Here is a 19,922-nt window from a genome sequence, read left to right as displayed (position 1 = left end):
GCTTTAGCACGAATCTCAGAATAATGACTGCACGAATCACGATCAAGCATTCTGTGTTAGACTAATCATATTTTTTTGTGTTGGGCAATGAAGACTACTAGAACAGTTTGTGATCGATCGCAGTGACTGTAGATTTTTAAAATTTATACTTTTTGGGTTATTGCAGATTCAACCTTATCGTGGAGTGCTTCTGTTCATTTTTGTACAGAACATTTCTTATGTCTCAAATGTTTTTAACGTTATTAGCATCTACCGAACACGTTGAGTTTATCACGTCACAGACGTCACATAAAGCTCTCAACATTGTATAATATGTTTTACTTTTACAGGGATTCTTTTTCAGTATTTAATCAATTATGTTAGTGTATACTGTATATGTTAAGGAAACGAGTGTGAAACGTTAGTTTGTTTGTTGAGAAATATCGATGCAACATTATTTAATTTTATTTCGGAAGCACTGTGTAAAATTCGGAATCCTAGAAACAATAAGTGATCAAAATCGATTTCTAATTACGCTCATGTAATACAAAACGTAAGTATATGTATGTATGTATGTATAAACTCTTTATTGTACAAAGACATAGAACACAAATATGGCACAGAAATAGGCAGTACAAAGGCGAACTTACTTATGTTTATGTACCTTTTAATTATTTATATTTTTCATTTTTAAACGTAGTGTAAGTAGTAAGTAGCATGTTGTTTTTGCATATAATTAGAAATCCCTTTATTTTTTTTCATTATATTTTAGAATGCGGTATTATGTCAGAAAAACGAACCGGGGTAAAACACCTCAAAAACTGATGGAAACGGCCGCTTATGCGGTTATGCATCAAGGGCAGAGTCTACGGGCAGTAGCGAAGGCCCTCAACGTCGGCTATGCGACACTCTTCCGATTCATAAAGAAACTGAGATCCGGTGACAACCCAACCGTCGGTTACAAACCCAAGCTACTCTTCACCGCGTCTCAAGAACAAGAAATCGTGAAACAATTAGCCCAATACGCTAAAGTTTTCTGTGGATTATCTTTAGATGAAGTGAGAAAACTTTCCTTCCAAATTGCAAGACGATGGAAATATGTGATACCTGAGAGTTGGGTTAAAAATAGTACCGCTAGCAAAGATTGGGGCGACAAGTTTGTAATAAGGCACAATTTCCCTGTGAAACCGTTGAAAGGAAAGTCAATGATAAATTTCTACACTATGTTGGACAAATTAATGGACAAACATAAGTTTTTACCATCAAGAATTTACTATTTAGAAGAAATTACTGTTCCAATAGCCAAATACATTCCCGACACAGGTTTGGCTAATCTAAAACCAGTATGTATGGAATTAGCTGTAAATGCTTCAGGAGAAATTGTGACGCCAATGTTAATGATGAATAACGATGAATACAAGCTGAATGACAAATCTAACATTTGTATTGTAAGTAAAACAGAAATATCAAACGCTACGGACTCAAGATACTTAAACCATTTCATAGATCGTACTAAACCATGCGTAGCTGATCCTGTATTGTTAATAATAGACAACTGTCAATATGTTGATATGAATGTTTTAAAGAAAGCAAAACAAAACTCAATTATACTCCTTTGTATTCCTAAGAGTGAAGGCAGTATGAAACCGTTAGCGAAATTAGCGAAGTTTATTAAAAAACCTAGCAAAGCTCAGAAACCGTTGTTCGAGCCTGGCTGTGACATATCAAACATTGTATGCGCAATGATGCCGTCAAAAAAGGAGATAGTGAAGTGTTTCAGCGATAACGGAGTGTGGCCGTTCAATCCGAGTGCAGTTACCGGTGAAGTATTCGTACCTGAACCTGTTGAAGAGTATAATTTTAAAGTAAGTATGGCAATAGTCAGTAAAAAAAACTGTTGCAACAATAAACTTATTATTTAACGGCTAACCTAGCATAGTTGGTAACTATCCTGCCTACGAAACGAAGCAGGAGCCCGGGAAGCCCCAGCTTTGAATCCTGATAAGGGCATTGTAGGTAATAAATAATAACATAAGAGATTTAAAAATCAGTCTAACTTTTAATTTTATGTTGGTCCTTGAAGGATTTAAAATAAAAATAAGTACTGTTTTTACGCTTCATTAGGGTTCCGTACCCGAAGGGTAAAAACAGGACCCTATTACTAAGACTCCTCTGTCCGTCTGTCACCATGATGATATCTCATGAGCCGTGATAGCTAGGCAGTTGAAATTTTCACATATGAGATGATGTATTTAATTTAATTTAAAAGGGTTACTTACCCGTTACCTTCCCGTTACCCATTGTCGCCAACGGACGTTGACTCGTTTGAAGTTTCAAGCGTCCATAAGCTACGGTAATCGCGGGTTGGCGTTACGCTTATTTGCATATTAAATTTATCTATGACTAGTCTGCAGCTGACTGTTCCTATCTATTTTTTTATTCTTAACCCTTGAATGCATAGTGATGTATGTATGTACACAACAAAAAACATATAATTTTATGCATAATTAGGTAAAATCTATTTGGTCCTGTATATTATTTTGATCGTAAATTAATACACTTTCCGTCGTTTTATTGAAATTTGCGCAGTATTTAAGTTTAAAAAAATTACATTTCTTTTAACACGAAATGGCGGAGAATTGGGAAAATTTAATGATTTTTAATATGTAATTTAGGCGGTTATTTCGGGGTTTGTAATTATTTATATTTAAAATCTTTATTATAGGTATATTACAAATAGTATAAATTTCTATTGGTAGTAAGATTTTTTATATCTTTTACCAATAATTGTATAAATTTACATAAATTATTATTTACCCTATGTAAATTCTAATACTGGTTAAGCAGTGAAAATCGATGTTTTAATTTATATTTTTATTTTTCCTAGAATCAGTAAACAATTATGTAAGACATATATTAATTTCAGGCAAAAAGAAAAAATCATGCATTTAAGGGTTAAAATATGAATGGACCCATTATAGATAAGTATAAAGAAATCTTATTTTAAAACTGTTCAAGAATTTCAGGAAATTTCGATGTACTTATATACACGTTTACAATTACATTTCATCTAATAAAATAGTTAACTCGAAATTTGTAAGAATTTGCGCAATAAAAGACCAAATAAATTATTATTTTCAATTTAGTTAACAACTCACCGTCCGATTTAGCGATTGGCGCGTGTACGTCGTACTTTAGCCAGTGGTACACAGTGGACCGCGACGTTGCCACTCCGTGCAAGATACAAAATGGCCGCTGCCCTCTCAGTTGGCAGCGTGCCTGCTTTGCGTCAGCTGTGTTGTGTGTTATTTTTAGATTGTGTTTGTGAAATATTACACGTAAGTATTATTTGATTACTTATTGTTTATTACATTTTATTGATAGATGATAGCCTTAGCTAGTTGAAAATATCACACAGTAACATTTAATCAGTTCTTAATAATAGTAAGAAGAGTAAAGACCAAGAAAAAAATCGTGCCTCAAAAAGAAGCTGGTTCTCAATTCGTAGGAACGTTTTTTTTTAAATAAATGTTCACTGAATTTTATGTACCTACTTCGTTATTTTGTGTTTCGTTTTACTTAGTATTTTTACAGATAAGGGCCCTCCACACTCATGCGCGAATCGCGGCGCGAAGCTGCGAACGCGAGTGTGGAGCCTAGTTAGCTGATTAGCGAACTAGGCTCCAGACTCGCGTTCGCGGCTTCGCGCCGTGATTCGCTCATGAGTGTGGAGGGCCCTTTATACAAGTATATTTGAAATGAATAACCAAATAATATACTTAATTACTAAACTTAAACAAAACTTAAAACTAAAGGTTATTTTTAACTTTATGTCGATAAACATATTAAAGATAGAGATCTTTATTTGCAAACTAGTATGTATTTCAGATGGGTCGTGCAAGAAAAGGAGTTAGGAAAATGGGCAACCACACAGAAGAAGACATGAGAACGGCTCTCAGCCTCATAAAATCCGGCTTAAGCATTAGACACGCCAGTACGCAGTGCCACTTAAGCTACGCGACCGTCCGCAGATACTTAGTCTCACTGAAAAAGAACGAAGGCAAACCCATTCGCTTGACACCTAACTATGAAGTTAACAGAGTATTTAGTGCTGATGAGGAGGATTGTTTAGTGAAATACATTAAAAAAGGGACAGAGAAATTCAAAGGTTTGACCGCTGAAGGATTTTCTTCAAGAGACTGCCGAAGACTCGCTTATGAAATGGCGAAAATTATTAATAAAAAAATACCGCAGGGCTGGATTAATGCTAACATGGCCGGTATGGAGTGGCTGAGATCGTTTAGAAATAGACATGAACTTTTATTTGTAAAACGAAAGGCGGGAGAAATTATGAGACAAACTGTGTTCGATAATGATGATATGGAGGCGTTTTTTGGACATTTGAAAATTGTTAAGCAGGAGACGGTAAGCTTTAACAGTTTGAAAATAAAGATTATTTTATTTGTTTTTGGTTTTGATATGCGAATGTGCCATTTTTTAGGGTTCCGTACCCAAAGGGTAAAACATGGAAATATGGGACATTTGGCAACACTGGGGCACGTGTGCGGCAGTCTGTATAGCCCGCTTCAGCTCCTCGCTGATTAGCGAACTAGACTCCACACTCGCGTTCGCAGCTTCGCGTCGCGATTCGCACACGAATGTGGAGGGCCCTTAAGGTAGGATCGCACTGATTTGACGGTTCGGTGCGATAGTGTGGAAGCTCACGCCAGTACTACCTATTCCTAGAACTGCTCCAAGGTCGCGGTGCAGTGCGATGGTGTGTTACGGCCTTAAAGCATGGAAGCCGGGCAAAAATAAAAGCTTGGTAAATGCTATTGTATTCACAACACGCTATTACTTTTTGTCTATGAGTGAGTGAGACAACAATCCGCAAGTACTTTCGTTTTTTTCAGGCTGGTCACAAAATGAACTGAGGAAAATGTCAAATGGTTGTGATTGGTTGTAATATAATCCAGCCAAATAAAATATACGAGTAACAACTTTACATAGTCGTATAATATTTCGCGGCCATCTTGGGCATCTTGCTGTGATCTTGCTGTTTTAATTATATTATTTATATTATATTACTAAAATATTCTTACGCGCTAAGTCATTATTTGTTATGGTTCAGTTTTATCTCAAAATGTCTTGCGTGATCGAGGGGTGTAAATCACATTCATCACGAAAAAAAAATTCGAAAGAACCTAACCTATCCTTTCATCGGTAAGTTTTGTTAAATTTTGATGATATTAATTTATAAGCCCCAACCTAAACATAAAAATCAATATTAGTAGTTTATCTAACTCACCGTATTCAATTCTGAATGGATTTTAACATGTATTTTCGAAGTTTTATGTTTAAGTTTAAAGGTTATGTTTTTCCGCATAGTGTTTAGGTTAAGGTTATGTTTCATAGCTTTGTTTAGTTAACACTACACCTACTATTTAATACAATCTACATACTTTCTTAAGTTAGGTATTGATTCTCTTGGTACAGTCGAAGGCAAAAATATCGATACATTCAAATGACTCAAAAATATGTAAACACGACCTTATTGTCTAAGGTGTAAGAGCGTACACATATTTTTGAAACTTTGGGAATGTATATATATTTATGACCTTGACTGTACCTATCTGGCAAACAACTTTTTTTATTTCAGTTTTCCAAAGGATGAAAACTTAAAAAATAGATGGATTTGGCGTGTAAATAGGCGAAATTGGGCTTGGAAAAATCATAGCCACATATGTTCAAGACACTTCACACCGGATTCTTTTTTACCAAATGAAAATATAAAGAGGCGGCTGAAAGAAGAAGCTATACCAACATTACATTTGACAGATACACACTTTGATGACACTTGGGTAATATTTGAACAAATACTTACGCAAATACACGATTTAACAGATTTAAAAACAAATTGTACGCTTACCTGACCCACAGTGTTGCTACAATTTAAAAGACTTCCTAAATTGCGATAATGTACAAACTGATTATTAAAGCAGTAATATTAGGTAAAGCCTGACCAGGAATATATGATCACGCGCCATGTTGCGGAATTTCACTGGAACTAATATTTTCATACTATACTGAACTGTCACCCTATACATGAGAATAACAGTGCCCTCTTGACAATTATCATATATTACTGGTCAGGCTTTAAAAACTTGTATAGTTTAATATTTATTTTATTAGTGACTTGTTGTTTTTAATTGAATAATTTAATTGTATATTTGAAGTCTGACATTTTTATTCTTTGTGACCTATTTATATTTTAATTCAATTAAACAGTTTTTATTTTAATGTTTTATTCTCCTTTTGTATTGAAATCTTTTTATGAATGTTAGTATTTTTTCAAATATACATAACCGGCTATACTGATTATATTAATTTATTTTGAATTCTGTTTTCAAATTGTGATTCGATTGTGTTGCTTTGTTTTTTTAGGGTTCCGTACCTCAAAAGGAAAAAACGGAACCCTTATAGGATCACTCGTGCATCTGTCTGTCTGTCTGTCCGTCTGTCACAGCCTATTTTCTCCGAAACTACTGGACCAATTAAGTTGAAATTTGGTAGACATATGTAAGTCTGTGACCCAAAGACGGACTGTAACGTAAACAAATGAATTTAAAGCATGGGGGCCACTTTTGGGGGGCAAATGAGAGAATTAGAAAATAAAGTTTTTCAAACTATATCGTGTTACATATCAAATGAAAGAGCTCATTGTGGGAATCTTAAATATATTTTTTTTATAATTTTAAGATTAGAAGTTATTCAAGAAAATAGGCAAAAATGACCATTCCCCCCTTTATCTCCGAAACTACTCAGTCAAAAATTTTGAAAAAAATACACAATATAGATCTTTACCTATACCTAGATTACAGGAAAACCTATTTATTTATTTAATCTTAGAATCTTATTCAATAAAAGGAAAACCTATTAGAAATGTGCAGTCAAGCGTGAGTCGGATTTAATTACTTATTTTTCATCCGACCCCTACGGGTTTTTTTAAAGACATTTCACATAAAAAATACGTTGTTTAAATTGTGTAATGTACGGAACCCTTGGAACGCGAGTCCGACTCGCACTTGGCCGTTTTTTTTTAATTCTTATTTGTTTACATGTAATTACCGTTAATAATTTAACTAAATATTTAAATAGTAAAGTCTGAATCTACGCTCCCTCGACCATTGTAACATCACAATTGTACTAAATTTAAAGCAAACAAATTACTGTTACTATATTACTATTACGCGCATGTAACTCCTCTGGAGTTGCAGGCGTACATAGGCTACGGAGACTGCTTAACATCAGGCGGGCCGTATGCTTTTTTGCCACCGACATGGTATAAAAAAAACTTCAAATAAAACTGACAGAATCCCAACTTAACGTATGATAACACAAATTTTGGCTTTAATTTTTTTGTAATGTTTGCATTTCAGGTTTTCTTTTCAAGTTTTAGGTGTCAATTTGATATTGATTGATAGAATGCTGCGAACTTCAGTACCTACATCATGCATGGAAAACGAATGTTCTACCATCACAATTATTAAAAACGAATGTTCACCATCACAAAAACGAATGTTCTACCATCACAATTATTAAAAACGAATGTTCACCATCACAAAAACGAATGTTCTACCATCACAATTATTAAAAACGAATGTTCACCATCACAAAAACGAATGTTCTACCATCACAATTATTAAAAACGAATGTTCACCATCACAAAAACGAATGTTCTACCATCACAATTATTAAAAACGAATGTTCACCATCACAAAAACGAATGTTCTACCATCACAATTATTAAAAACGAATGTTCACCATCACAAAAACGAATGTTCTACCATCACAATTATTAAAAACGAATGTTCACCATCACAAAAACGAATGTTCTACCATCACAATTATTAAAAACGAATATTCTACCATCACAAAAACGAATGTTCTACCATCACAATTATTAAAACGAATATTCTACCATCACAAAAAATTCGGACTTGGATTCAAAGTAGCAACAACAAACACCAATTTTCCTTTTTCCGTGACCTCGTGTTTCGAAATAAATATATCTAACAATGTTTATTTCCATTTATTTATCTAGTCATCGCCAAAAATTCGTATAAAATTTGTAATCACTTAAGGACCTTAAGCTGACCGCTTCCCATCAGGCGGGTCGTCCGCTCGTTTTTTTTAAGGTTCCGTACCCGAAGGGTAAAAACGGGACCCTATTACTAAGACTCCGCTGTCCGTCTGTCTGTCACCAGGCTGTATCTCATGAACCGTGGTAGCTGGATAGTTTAAATTTTCACAGATGATGTATTTCTGTTGCCGTTATAACAACAAATACTAAAAAGTACGGGACCCTCGATGGGCGAGTCCGACTCGCACTTGAAATAGGAATACGCTCTTTTCTTGAAGGTCGCGCGTTTGCTATCACATAAAAACCGCACAAGTGCGAGTCGGACTCACCCACCAAGGGTTCCTTACTGTTTAGTATTTGTTGTTATAGCAGCAACAGGAATACATCATCTGAGAAAATTTCAATTGTCTAGCTATCACGGTTCATGAGATACAGGCTGACGGACAGTGGAGTCTTAGTAACAGGGTCCCGTTTTTACCCTTTGGGTACGGGCTCTAAAAAAAATACGACTAAGGGCCTGTTTCACAATGTCCAAGTAAAGTATTTGATAGCTAATTAACAAATAACTTAACCGCCAGATAAAAAAAACCTTCAATTGTAAAGGTATTCATCTTCCAGTTAAGCTTATTTGAAGATTGCGAAACGCCAAAGATGACTTTATTCGTCAGATAAGTGGCAAGTAGCTTATTCAGGACTTTACTTGGACATTGTGAAACAGGCCCTAAGTAGAAGATTATTTTATTATTTATCCATGTGTTCTCTTTATCTGCAGGTGAGCGTGCCGGGCGCGCAGCCTTTGCCTGGCCCGAGTAGAATTCCGAATACGCAAACCTCAGGTAAGTTTTTATGCCTTAAAGCTTAAAGAATCCGAACTCAAATTAACGAATCAATATAAGGGGTTATTATTGTTATTAACAACTATCCTTTCGTTGGATCGGACGTTTTCTACTGATATACAGAGAAGGGTTACGTCATATTTGGATAGGAATTTGACGGTTATGGTTACATGGGGTTGGCCAGTCGAAGTAATTTGCAGGTCGCAAATTCTCGTTTTTTGGGATTTTCTGGCCTGGATGCCCTTCGACCTTTTGGACGCCAGTGACGGATATATCGGCACCGCCGGTCCAACGCCAAAGACCGATTAATCCGTCAAAGACCATAGAGCAACATAGACCTACGTGCATGTGCATAAAGTTCAATTTCAGTTTTGACACTTCGGTGACGTGGCGTCCGAGTGACAGTCCGAGTTTGTGTTTGACACGGCGTCGAAAAGGTTAAGCCAAATCTCACAGGGAAAACCTATGCTGGCGCTATCTATACAAACCTTTGACCGTTGCCAACCCCATTCCGCATGCCGTCAAATATTGCAAAGTCTGAGCCCTGAGCAGAACTTCGCCCGAAGTAGATATATAAAATACTCTTTATTGCACACCTCAGTTAAAGATACTTGATAGAAGAAAAATAATTGATTAAATATAAAGGCAGACAACAGGCAGTGTTATCGCTAAAGAGGGAAATTAACAACCTTTGGGTAGCCAAAGTAGAGAAACTACTAAAAAAAGCAGGTGTTGCTAAACTTTAGCATTTTTTAATAAAGGATATATTTTTTCAGATACCGACGTGTCATCCAACGATCTTAGCAGAGGAACTATCGACCAATGTCGCTTCTGCGGCGAATTCACCAAATGCGTCCCCGTTTCCAACAAGCCATACATCTCTAACATCACCACACTAGCCTTCAACGACATCACCGTACAACTGGACTTCAACGACGAAACATTACCCAAGACCGTCTGCCAAGCCTGCGACGCGAAACTAAGAGAGATGCACGATTTTGTTAAAGTCGTCAAAGCGGCTCAGGAATCGATGATCAATGTTGCACAACCAAGACAAGTCGATGTTGAAATAGAACCTAGAGAAGATTATGAAACGTTAATTGTTAAAACTGAATATGATGATGATGAAGGAAAAGATGAAGATGATGGTGATAACAATGAAAGTAAAGATGAAATAGTAGATTCGTTGACAATTGGTGAAACTATATATATCAAAGAAGCTGTAACTCAAAAAAGGAAAACTAAGACAGCAAGTCCTAAAAAGACGAAGAAAGCTAAAGTAACTGAAGTTAAAAGTGAGACTGAAGATGCAGAGTTGATAATTGATATAAAAGAAGAAGTTATTGAGATAGACACAAATGATCTTGAAAGTGATACAGGGTGTTTTGTTAGTGATACAGGATGCTCTGTTAGTGATACAGGAACGGATGCTAAACCTACTGAAGTGGAACTTGCAACGAGTGCTTTAGTTTTTGAAATGAGAAGTGATGGTAGTGGATATAGTTAGGGAAACAGGTGGTGTTTTTTTAAACAATACAGTGTTTTTAGAAACTTGATGGTTTTAGTTAGATATTATAAGGAAGTGCATTTTGCGTTATGGTGTTTAATTGATTTTGCTCATATAATAATGGCAAAAGTTTGTGATGAAAATTTTGTAATTTGTAATGAGGGCTACCGTTTTGCTCACCAGTTGGCACCACTGTAGATGTAGGTCCAGAAAAACAGATCTCAAAATTCTTCTATTCTTATTTTTATAAAATCAATACGTTCTAATATACACAAAGGTATTTTAGCGTCTAAAACATGTGCCATGTTTTCAACCTGTTTAGTTTTGCATATATTTTATTTGGCACTTTTTTTAAACCACTAATATTTATTGAGCTATAATATAGATATTATCTATTGTTTACCATGATTAATCAAAGATGGACAAAGATTTACCACAATTATGAATAAGGAGTGAAAATTCCCGATAAAAAAGCTTGAAACCCCCAAAACTCCTATGCATTTGACATTTTGAAAGACCTCCATCTACACTAGCGTCCCTAGCGGCGGAAATAAACGTGGCAGCCCTCATTAACCAGGATTATTTTATTTTATATAGCTTACTCAATTTCTAACTCTCAATGGCTATCAAAGCAAGAATCCTGTTTTTTTTGTTTGTTTAGTATTTTTAGTTGTTATGTGTAAATGTGGAGAAGATCGTCTAAAAGCTCTTTCATCGCTTTTAACTCTTGCGTTTTTACTCATACTCCACTTACAGAAGGTCTGTAAGATCTTTCTGACTGTGTCTGAGCGGCGTATTTATACAAATACAATAATTCTTGCCATCTTGCCCTATGACTATGACGGTCTTGCCAACCTTTTATACCTTTTTTTTGTCGGTCTTAGCCACATTGACCTTAGTAAGATTGCATCAATTTGTTTTCTCATCTTAAACACAATCCTCACAATTTTTAGTTATAGTTGGTCAAGCAAATCTTGTCAGTAAATAAGAACTGAAAAAAACACACTCATCCCCTTCTTCTGGGCGCCAGCACCAGTGAAAGAAAAAGACAGTATGATTCTCTCCGTCTACGCCCGAAATGAGACAGTCCCTTGACAAAGTATACCTACTGATTTAGGTTGGTGTGTGAAGTGTTTTATGAAAAAAATATCTTTATTCTTTGAATTGTGGTATTTTCTATAAAAAGGGACCTTATTGTCGATGGTGCTTACGCCATTATTAACGATGCTCCGATTTAAATACATTGCCGCGCGACGCTGTGCGGCGTAAGCGCCATCGACAATAAGGTCCCTTTTCATAGAAAATGTCCCAATTAATGTTTTGTTCCAAACTATGTTTGTAGAATTTTGTATGAATACGTGAATATAATTCAAATATCATTGAGATGTTTGTGTCATGTATGTCAAGAACATTCGTGTTCAAGTCTTTATTTTTCTTTTTCCTAATAAAGAAATTAATTTTTAGTCATCTTTTTTTTTTAGAACGTTTTTTACTGCTCTATACAGCACATCCGATGTTTTATAGAATCCACGAGTTTTGACCAGCACATGTATGAAAGGTTAAAAACAATACCTTAGTTACTATCATAACTACAGATATAGGTATGGATGGTATAGAAAGGATGCCAATCTCTTATGGCAGAATTGTTACAAAAGTGACCGCTTTCAGCTTTAAATAAAAGTTCCTAATCTCTCCGGTGGCGCTAGTTAGGCTCTGGGACATGAGTATAAATATGAACCATATAAGGCAACAAATAACCCGACCAAATTATGTAGGTTGTTTTTTGTAGTATTTCGGTCTATGGTGGCGCCGCCTAATGACTGTTTTTTGATGGACACTTTTCATACATAGAGATTTGGCTCCTTTATTCAGTCTTCATGGATATAGGGAAGGGAGCGTGCACAAACTGTAGGGGGCAGCACAGGAGACGTCAGATTTTATGCTTCCAAAGTAGCCCACAAGATGGCAGCACTTGCTTTGGCGTGAAGTGTCAATGTACATGTTATGTACATGTTTATGGTTCCGATTCAGGCCACAAGATGGCAGACCCTCCAAAGCGCACGGTCCCTATAGCAGGGACCGGACAACCCTTTCCGCGATAAAACCCTTTCAATGGGCGACACTTAAACACGGCTAACACATTGAAAGACTTTCCCTTTTGAACTGCAAGCCCATTCATACCCTTACCTTTGACTAACCCTTACCGAAAAGCTAACCAAAAATAAGGCTAGCTCTTAATAAGGGTTACCCTTATCTTTAAGCGCTTTTTATAAAGGTTTCCCTTTGCGTGAAAGAGACAGGATTAGTATATATCTACGGTAGTGTATGAAAAGGAAAGAAAATACGTGCCTAGTCAAAGAACGCCGCCATCGCCGCCGACGATCGCTCGGATTCGAAGTAATGTGTGCTTTATGAACAAGGTAGACGACTTAAATTAGCACGCTTATATGCTAAAAGGGAAGCCCTTTATAAGGCTAACCCTTATAAGCAATATGCAAGGTGTTGGTGAGCGGATGATAAGGGTTTTGTAAGGGTATTTGGGCTACCGATTACTCAAATGTGGTAGCTTTATATAAGGGTTTTTAAAACCAAAACAAAGGGTTTCGTCTGCAAAGGGTATGGTGAGTTAAGCCTTATGCAATACCCTTATAAAACCCCGATAAGGGATAGCGGGCCGGTCCCTGCCCTATAGTGCATGATTGAGGATGTAACATTTGTAACAATACCTTAGTTACTAGGTACCTAACTACAGATAGTGCATAATTGTTTTCCATCGTATTTTCTCGGAAACGAAATTCGACATGACACTCACAAGACAACGACAGACAGCAGAACAAGGCAGACGACGACAGACAGATCGTTCACTATCGTCGCCGCTTGCTTGATGTGCATTTGTTTTGTATAAGTAAGAACCTAATTCCAAATGGGGAACATTGAACAAAAGGGGACGGAAACCACGTGTTTCGATGATTTCGATCAATTTGTTGCGAAAGCGGCAAGGGTTCGCCCTAGCCGCTCGTAAACAAACAGGTGCTGTTGCTGCGAAGTAAGTAGAACCTATCAACCTACTATGCCTACCTGCACCTACAATGCACAGTGTAAAGAGTAACAGTGGACCGACGCCTTTGATGTTTGCGTAAATGCCGACACCGCACAAGAACACAGTAGGGTTGTCACCAAGGCTCGGAACCGGTTTTTTCTTCATCCAAAAATCAACCTGTATTATTTCGTTCTTTGATTTGTTTTGGTCCAATTTGTTGGTTTTGGCTGTCTGCACCAAGATGCGAACCGGAAGTAGTAGTATGTATTAGTTATTTTATTTTAAATTGTAATTTTAAAATTATTAAATATATCAGTATTGATTTTTAACTGTTATTCTTCTTTTAACTTTTTACACTTTTTACATTTTTAATTTTATGGGTATATAATTCTGTGTTTTTAATGGGTGCTTGCCTGAAATAAAATCAATTTATATTTATATTTTTTATTATTTCATTTTTAATGGGACAATCTCATATGACGGAAGTTGTTACCTAAGTACATGACTCATTCCAACGTAGAGCATAAAATAATTAAAAATATTGGCCTTTTTCGGGGTTTTGAAAAAAACCGGTTCCGAGCCTTGGTTGTCACAGACTTTTACACAACTGCCCAAAAAAGGAGGGTAATGCTTTTAGGTTTCATATATATATTGAATGTATTTATGTATGTATGTGCGTTTTTTTTATCCACCGTAACTTCTAACTAAATGTCTCCACAGAATAAGTAGGTAATAATATTATCATACTATCGTCAAGCGTGACTCACTCCGCGATTTCGTCGCGCCGCTACATACATGCGGCCCCCAATTTTGGGGTCTAGGTCTACCAGTGCTTGTCGCGCATCGCTAAGAAACGGACGCCCGCTCGCGCTCGCGCGTGTAACTCTCGCAACAGCGTGTAATACTGGTAAAATATGTCGGCAAAAAAATACTGCATCGCAGCTGGGTGTAGAAACAATGATAAAACTTCTAAGCATACCTTGTTTTCAATCCCATCAGGAAAGTCGGAGAAGGATACGGATAGGTAGGAAAATAAGTTTAAGATTATTAAAGGTTCTGCATCGAATATATATGAGTCAAGAGTCAAAAATCCCAACAGGGTTCACAAAAACCTAGCTTATAAGTTTACCACCTGTACAATTACTTTGTGAATTTGCAATAAAATATTGAGTATTGAGTATTGAAAATATTCTTTATTCAGATTCCACGCAGATGATGAAGTCGCGGGCAAAGGCGGGCAAAATTTTTAATGTTATGAATTATTAGTTTCGCTAATATCACTAATCCTTCAAACCCATTTCATAATTTATTAAAGCAAATATAGGCTAGCTAAGGGTGTAGTGATATAAAAAGTATTAGTCTTGAAGGTATTAGTAATTCCTGCAAGATTAAAGTAGGTATAGTTGGTCAAACCAAATTGGCAGTAAATAAGAACAAAAAACTATACTCATCCTTTTCTTTTGGGTGTGTGTACTCGTGTAAGACAAAGATAATTCGATTCTCTCTGTCTATGTTTGAAATGAGACAGTCCTTTGACAAACCATAGCCACTTAGCCACGATAGGTAATAAACGGCACGGACCTACAACGTCGCAAGTACCGCCCGGCGCGGCGCCCCGTCACCGCGGCGTCCAAGGTCAAGCGAGCTGGCAACATAGTACAAGAGAAGCGTTAAGGTTTCGCGCATCTTTCTGTCATTTACGATTCTATGAATTTTTGACTGATCAACTTGACAAACAAATAACTATTTTAACCAGATCCCGGAATTCTCGTAGCGTTTTTGAGCTGTCATAGGGATTTCTCGTTTATCGACTTCCGATTATACATATATTATTATCCTAGAAATCATTACCAAAAGGCCCTTTATTCTGCAAATCGCGTACTTAGTTAAAGACGAACAATTATATGAAAACCACTTTTTTCTTTCGCTTGTTTCAGATGCCGAAAATGGTTAGAATTACTCGGTCGAGCAGACCTACTAGAAAAGAAAAAAAACTCTACGTATTTTGTTTGTTGTGCGCATTTCCACACCTCGTCAATATTAATTAAAAAAAAGTTAAAAAATGACGCTCTCCCAACATTGCTTTTAGCCAACCAACCACAAGAAGAGGGGCCTACGTGTTCTACTCTACAACCAAATACATCCCAAACAAAACAAACCAAATTAATTACATCAAAAACTCAAACGACTAATCAAGATGATAAGTCTACACAGACTTTAAAATCACGCCTAGAAGGAATATCAAGAAAACGAAAACTTTTAGAAGAACTAAAGGATAGCAAGAGCAAACAGCGTAAGTTAATCATGAAAATGAAAAAGGAGTAGCCAAAAAATCAACCTATTGGGTGCAATGATCTGATGACGAAATCGCAAGAAGATACCAAAAACTTATTAATTGGTAATCGATACGATGTAGAGTGCAAATTATTTGCACTTAATTTACATTATTCAAGTCCACATGCCCAGTGCCGGATTAAGCCAGCGCGGGGCCTGTGGCAAATTTTATCAAGGGGCCCTTAGACTGTTTTGTTTAGGTTTAGGTACTTATCGAGTATATGGTATTAAATAAAACAAAACTGTTACAAACAAACTTTTCTTGACTTATATCATTGACCTGACTTCTCGAAGTAAATCATTTTCAATATTCATTAAAGTGAGGTGATTAAGACGTTGTTGGCTCAACGTGTTCCTCAATTCATTTTTAACACGTTTTAATGTTGAGAAAGATCGTTCACCACTGCAGTTGGTGATCATGAGAGACAAATAAATGCGCAAAGCAATTTCAACGTTCGGGAAACAAGATTGTAAAGAATTATTTCTCAACAGCTTGTAAACCTGCATTTCCATAGCCTCATGATTCCTGCTGTCAATAATACTAGCCACATCAGAATTGAGAATTGCAGCCAACTGCAGTAACTCGTCGCCCAGACTGTCCTCCAAATCATCTGTATAAGCACTTAATTACTATTATGGTTGCAGATTTTATCAAAATTTCTTCTGGTGGAAGAGATTTTTAGCTCTCGGAATATTCCGAAAATGCCAGCAATTTTATGATAACTGAGTACGTTATCAATGGTGACAATAAACACCTGAATTTCATACCGTTGTCCGTTTGTTTAGCAGTATTGCCAACTTGCGTGTAGTGCGGTGCGAATGCGAAACATTATTTTTGGTATGACCAGCAGATAGAAAAATAAAATTATAGTTGATAATTTTGATGCAAATATTTTCTTCTTAGTAATTGTGACTAAATCTAATATATAAATAATACTTTTTTATGGTCAGAAAACGTTGGTGCGCGGGGCCCGTAGCATTTGCTACTCTTGCTTCGTGGCTAATCCGGCACTGCACATGCCTACAGATGCTTGCAAACTGTATTAAAATTCTAGCCAAATCACCTTTTTTTTTAATCAAAAATACAAAAATATCTTTATTTAGTAGTAAAGTACATATATATGCTTTCATTAGTTACGTTTTTGTACACAACTATGTAGTTTAGGAACCTTAGTTACTAGGCACAGCACAGTTAAGTGACCAATCCACGTCCCTAATAAGTCGTTAGAATAAGGCATACAATTTTATTGGACAGTTAACTGCACTGTTTACTAAAGATTACAATAAAATAATATACTTATAACATTTTATGAATGAAGTAAGTTACATCTGTTCAATTTTTACTGGCTAGGAGACTCAATCAAGACAATTTGGAATTTTTTTTTGGTTCTGGTCGGCAACAGGGTGGGTCTTGTAGTGAACCGAAAACCGGTTGTTTTTCAAAACATTAGTATTTTTAACTGGTGACCGAAGAGCTGGCGGCTTCCTAGCACAACGTATCAGCATTGCGATACAGCGAGGAAATGCCGCTAGCATCCTTGGTACAATGCCTCAAGGGCCTATTTTAGATTTAAGCTAGTCATTAATTTCGTTTACGCAGTACCACTGTATATATCTTGTATGTAAATATTTATAAATATATTTTTTCAGATACCAACGTGTCTCCCAAGGATCAAGACCCTGTTAGCAGAGGCACCATCGACCAATGTCGCTTCTGCGGCGAATTCACCAAATGCGTCCCCGTTTCCAACAAGCCATACATCACTAACATCACCACACTAGCCTTCAACGACATCACCGTACAACTGGACTTTAACGACGAAACATTACCCAAGACCGTCTGCCAAGCCTGCGACGCGAAACTAAGAGAGATGCACGATTTTGTCAAAGTCGTCAAAGCGGCTCAGGAATCGCTGATCAATGTTGCAGAACCGAGACAAGTCTATGTTGAAATAGACCCTAGAGAAGACTATGAAACAATAGTCGTAAAAACTGAATATGATGATGATGAAGGAAAAGATGAAGATGATGGTGATGACAATGAAAGTAGAGAGGGAATAGTAGATTCGTTAACAATTGGTGAAAGTGGTGAAACTATATATATCAAAGAAGCTGTAACTCAAAAAAGGAAATCTAAGACTAAGACAGCAAGTCCTAAAAAGACGAAGAAAGCTAAAGTAACTGAAGTTAAAAGTGAGACTGAAGATGCAGAGTTGATAATTGATATAAAAGAAGAAGTTATTGAGATAGACACAAATGATCTTGAAAGTGATACAGGGTGTTTTCTTAGTGATACAGGATACTCTGTTAGTGATACAGGATACTCTGTTAGTGATACAGGATGCTCTGTTATTGATACAGGAACGGATGCTAAACCTACTGAAGTTGAACTTGCAACGAGTGCTTTAGTTTTTGAAATGAGAAGTGATGGTAGTGGATATAGTTAGGGAAACAGGTAATGTGATTTTGTTACCAATACGGTGTTTTATAAAAACTTGGGTTTAGTTAGATATAAGAAAAGGAAATGCATTTTGCGTTATGCTGTTTAATTAATTTTACTCATATAATACTGGCAAAAGTTTGTGCTGAAAATTTTGTAATTAGTGTAATTCGTAATTATTTTATTTTATATAGCTTACCTACTCGATTTCTAAATCTCAATGGTTATTAAAGCAAGAATCTTGATTTTTTGTTTGTTTTACTTTTAGTTGTTTTGTGTAAGGTAAATGTGGAGAAGACCCTACAAGCTCTTTCATCGGTTTTATGGCGGACACTGTCAAAGTAACCTTGACACTTTCAAGTAAAGCTTACATTTGCTCGCTTGCGCCCGTTACCTTGGCGTGACAGTGACGTTTTTGTTTATGACATAAAGCGTTCAAAAGGTTAACTATTGCGTTTGTATTGTACACATTCTCCACTTACAGAAGGTCGGTAGAGCTGACTGTGTCTGAGCGACGTATGTACCTATATACAAATACTCGTTTTTGCCCTATGACGTTCTTCCCAGCAATACATTATACCATTATATACATTAAAATAAATTAAACAAAGTGCAGGGATTCTATTTCTTATTGCCTATGCCTAAAGTTCGCAATGGGCCAATCCGGCCAACGTAGGCAGAGCCGCAAAGGTAAACACTAGGGCCAAAAGGGGCCAGAACGACAAAATCGTAACAGACTAGGGTTAGACACGCAAATAAAATTATGATGTATAAATAACACTGGCACTGCGTGTGCTGTCAAAATCTCTGCAGACTTTTCTTGGTTTGACTACTAAGTTTTTGTCAAATATTTAAATTTCGATGCAGATGCAGTGCATGATTATTTTCCATCGTATTTTCACGGAAACGTTTGAACGAGTCTTGCTTTTTCACTCAGCCTCGGTACAAAAAGTACTGAGGTTGATTGATACTTCAAAACACGCATGGAAAATACGAACGTTTCCGAGAAAATACGATGGAAAACAATTATGCACTACATCCCCGTACAAGCTTTTATCGGTGCTTGTACCAACTTTTCCTATCTGTCGCCTTTGTCGGGGCTTCTAACAGTTCTAATCTAACCTCCGTGGCGACGACGTAGACCGAGAGACTGACTGGCTGACTGACATACATATTTGGAACGACCATTTAAATTCAAAATTCGACATGACAATCACAAGACAAAAATCAGACGTTCACGTCACGACACCGAACAAGGCGGACGACGACGACACACCGATCACTATCGTCACCGCTTGCTTGATGTGCGTTTTTTTGCAGGTATACCTACCTAATTCCCAAAAAGGGGAACAAAAAGGGACGGAAACCACGTGTTTCGATCATCCGCTCGTAAACGAGCAGATGCTGTTGCTGCGATGTAAGTAGAACCTACAATATTACAAAATTACAATGCACAGTGTAAAAAGTAACATTAGTAACAGTGGACCGACACCTTTGATGTTTGCGTAAATGCCGACTCCGCACAACAACACAGTAGGGTTGTCACAGACTTTTACACAACTACCCAAAAAAGGATGGTAATGTCTTTAGGTTTCATATATGTATTGCATGTATTTATGTACGTATGTGCGTTTTTTTTGATC

General features: G+C 36.6%; 1 protein-coding gene across 3 annotated transcripts; it reads left to right on the top strand.

Moving 5' to 3' along the window:
• The first annotated feature begins 294 nt into the window (after positions 1 to 294).
• On the top strand, positions 295 to 18,323 carry LOC134752807 (uncharacterized). 3 transcript variants are annotated; one of them, XM_063688542.1, is made up of 4 exons: positions 295 to 532; positions 752 to 1,844; positions 8,895 to 8,958; positions 17,490 to 18,320. In XM_063688542.1, the coding sequence occupies exons 2-4, from the start codon at positions 753 to 755 to the stop codon at positions 18,284 to 18,286; spliced, it is 1,953 nt and encodes a 650-aa protein (XP_063544612.1). In that variant the 5' UTR covers positions 295 to 532; position 752; the 3' UTR covers positions 18,287 to 18,320. The 3 variants fall into 3 exon arrangements, with proteins under 3 accessions (XP_063544612.1, XP_063544613.1, XP_063544614.1); XM_063688543.1 differs by lacking the exon at positions 17,490 to 18,320 and adding an exon at positions 9,735 to 11,928; XM_063688544.1 differs by lacking the exons at positions 295 to 532; positions 752 to 1,844 and adding an exon at positions 3,817 to 4,404 and having other exon boundaries at positions 17,490 to 18,323.
• The last annotated feature ends 1,599 nt before the right edge of the window (positions 18,324 to 19,922 follow it).

The sequence above is a fragment of the Cydia strobilella genome, chromosome 25, assembly GCF_947568885.1.
Source record: "Cydia strobilella chromosome 25, ilCydStro3.1, whole genome shotgun sequence".
In the NCBI taxonomy this organism is placed as follows: Eukaryota; Metazoa; Arthropoda; class Insecta; order Lepidoptera; family Tortricidae; genus Cydia; species Cydia strobilella.
Note: the sequence above shows the minus strand (reverse complement) of the source record. Positions and strands in the feature narration are given on the sequence as shown.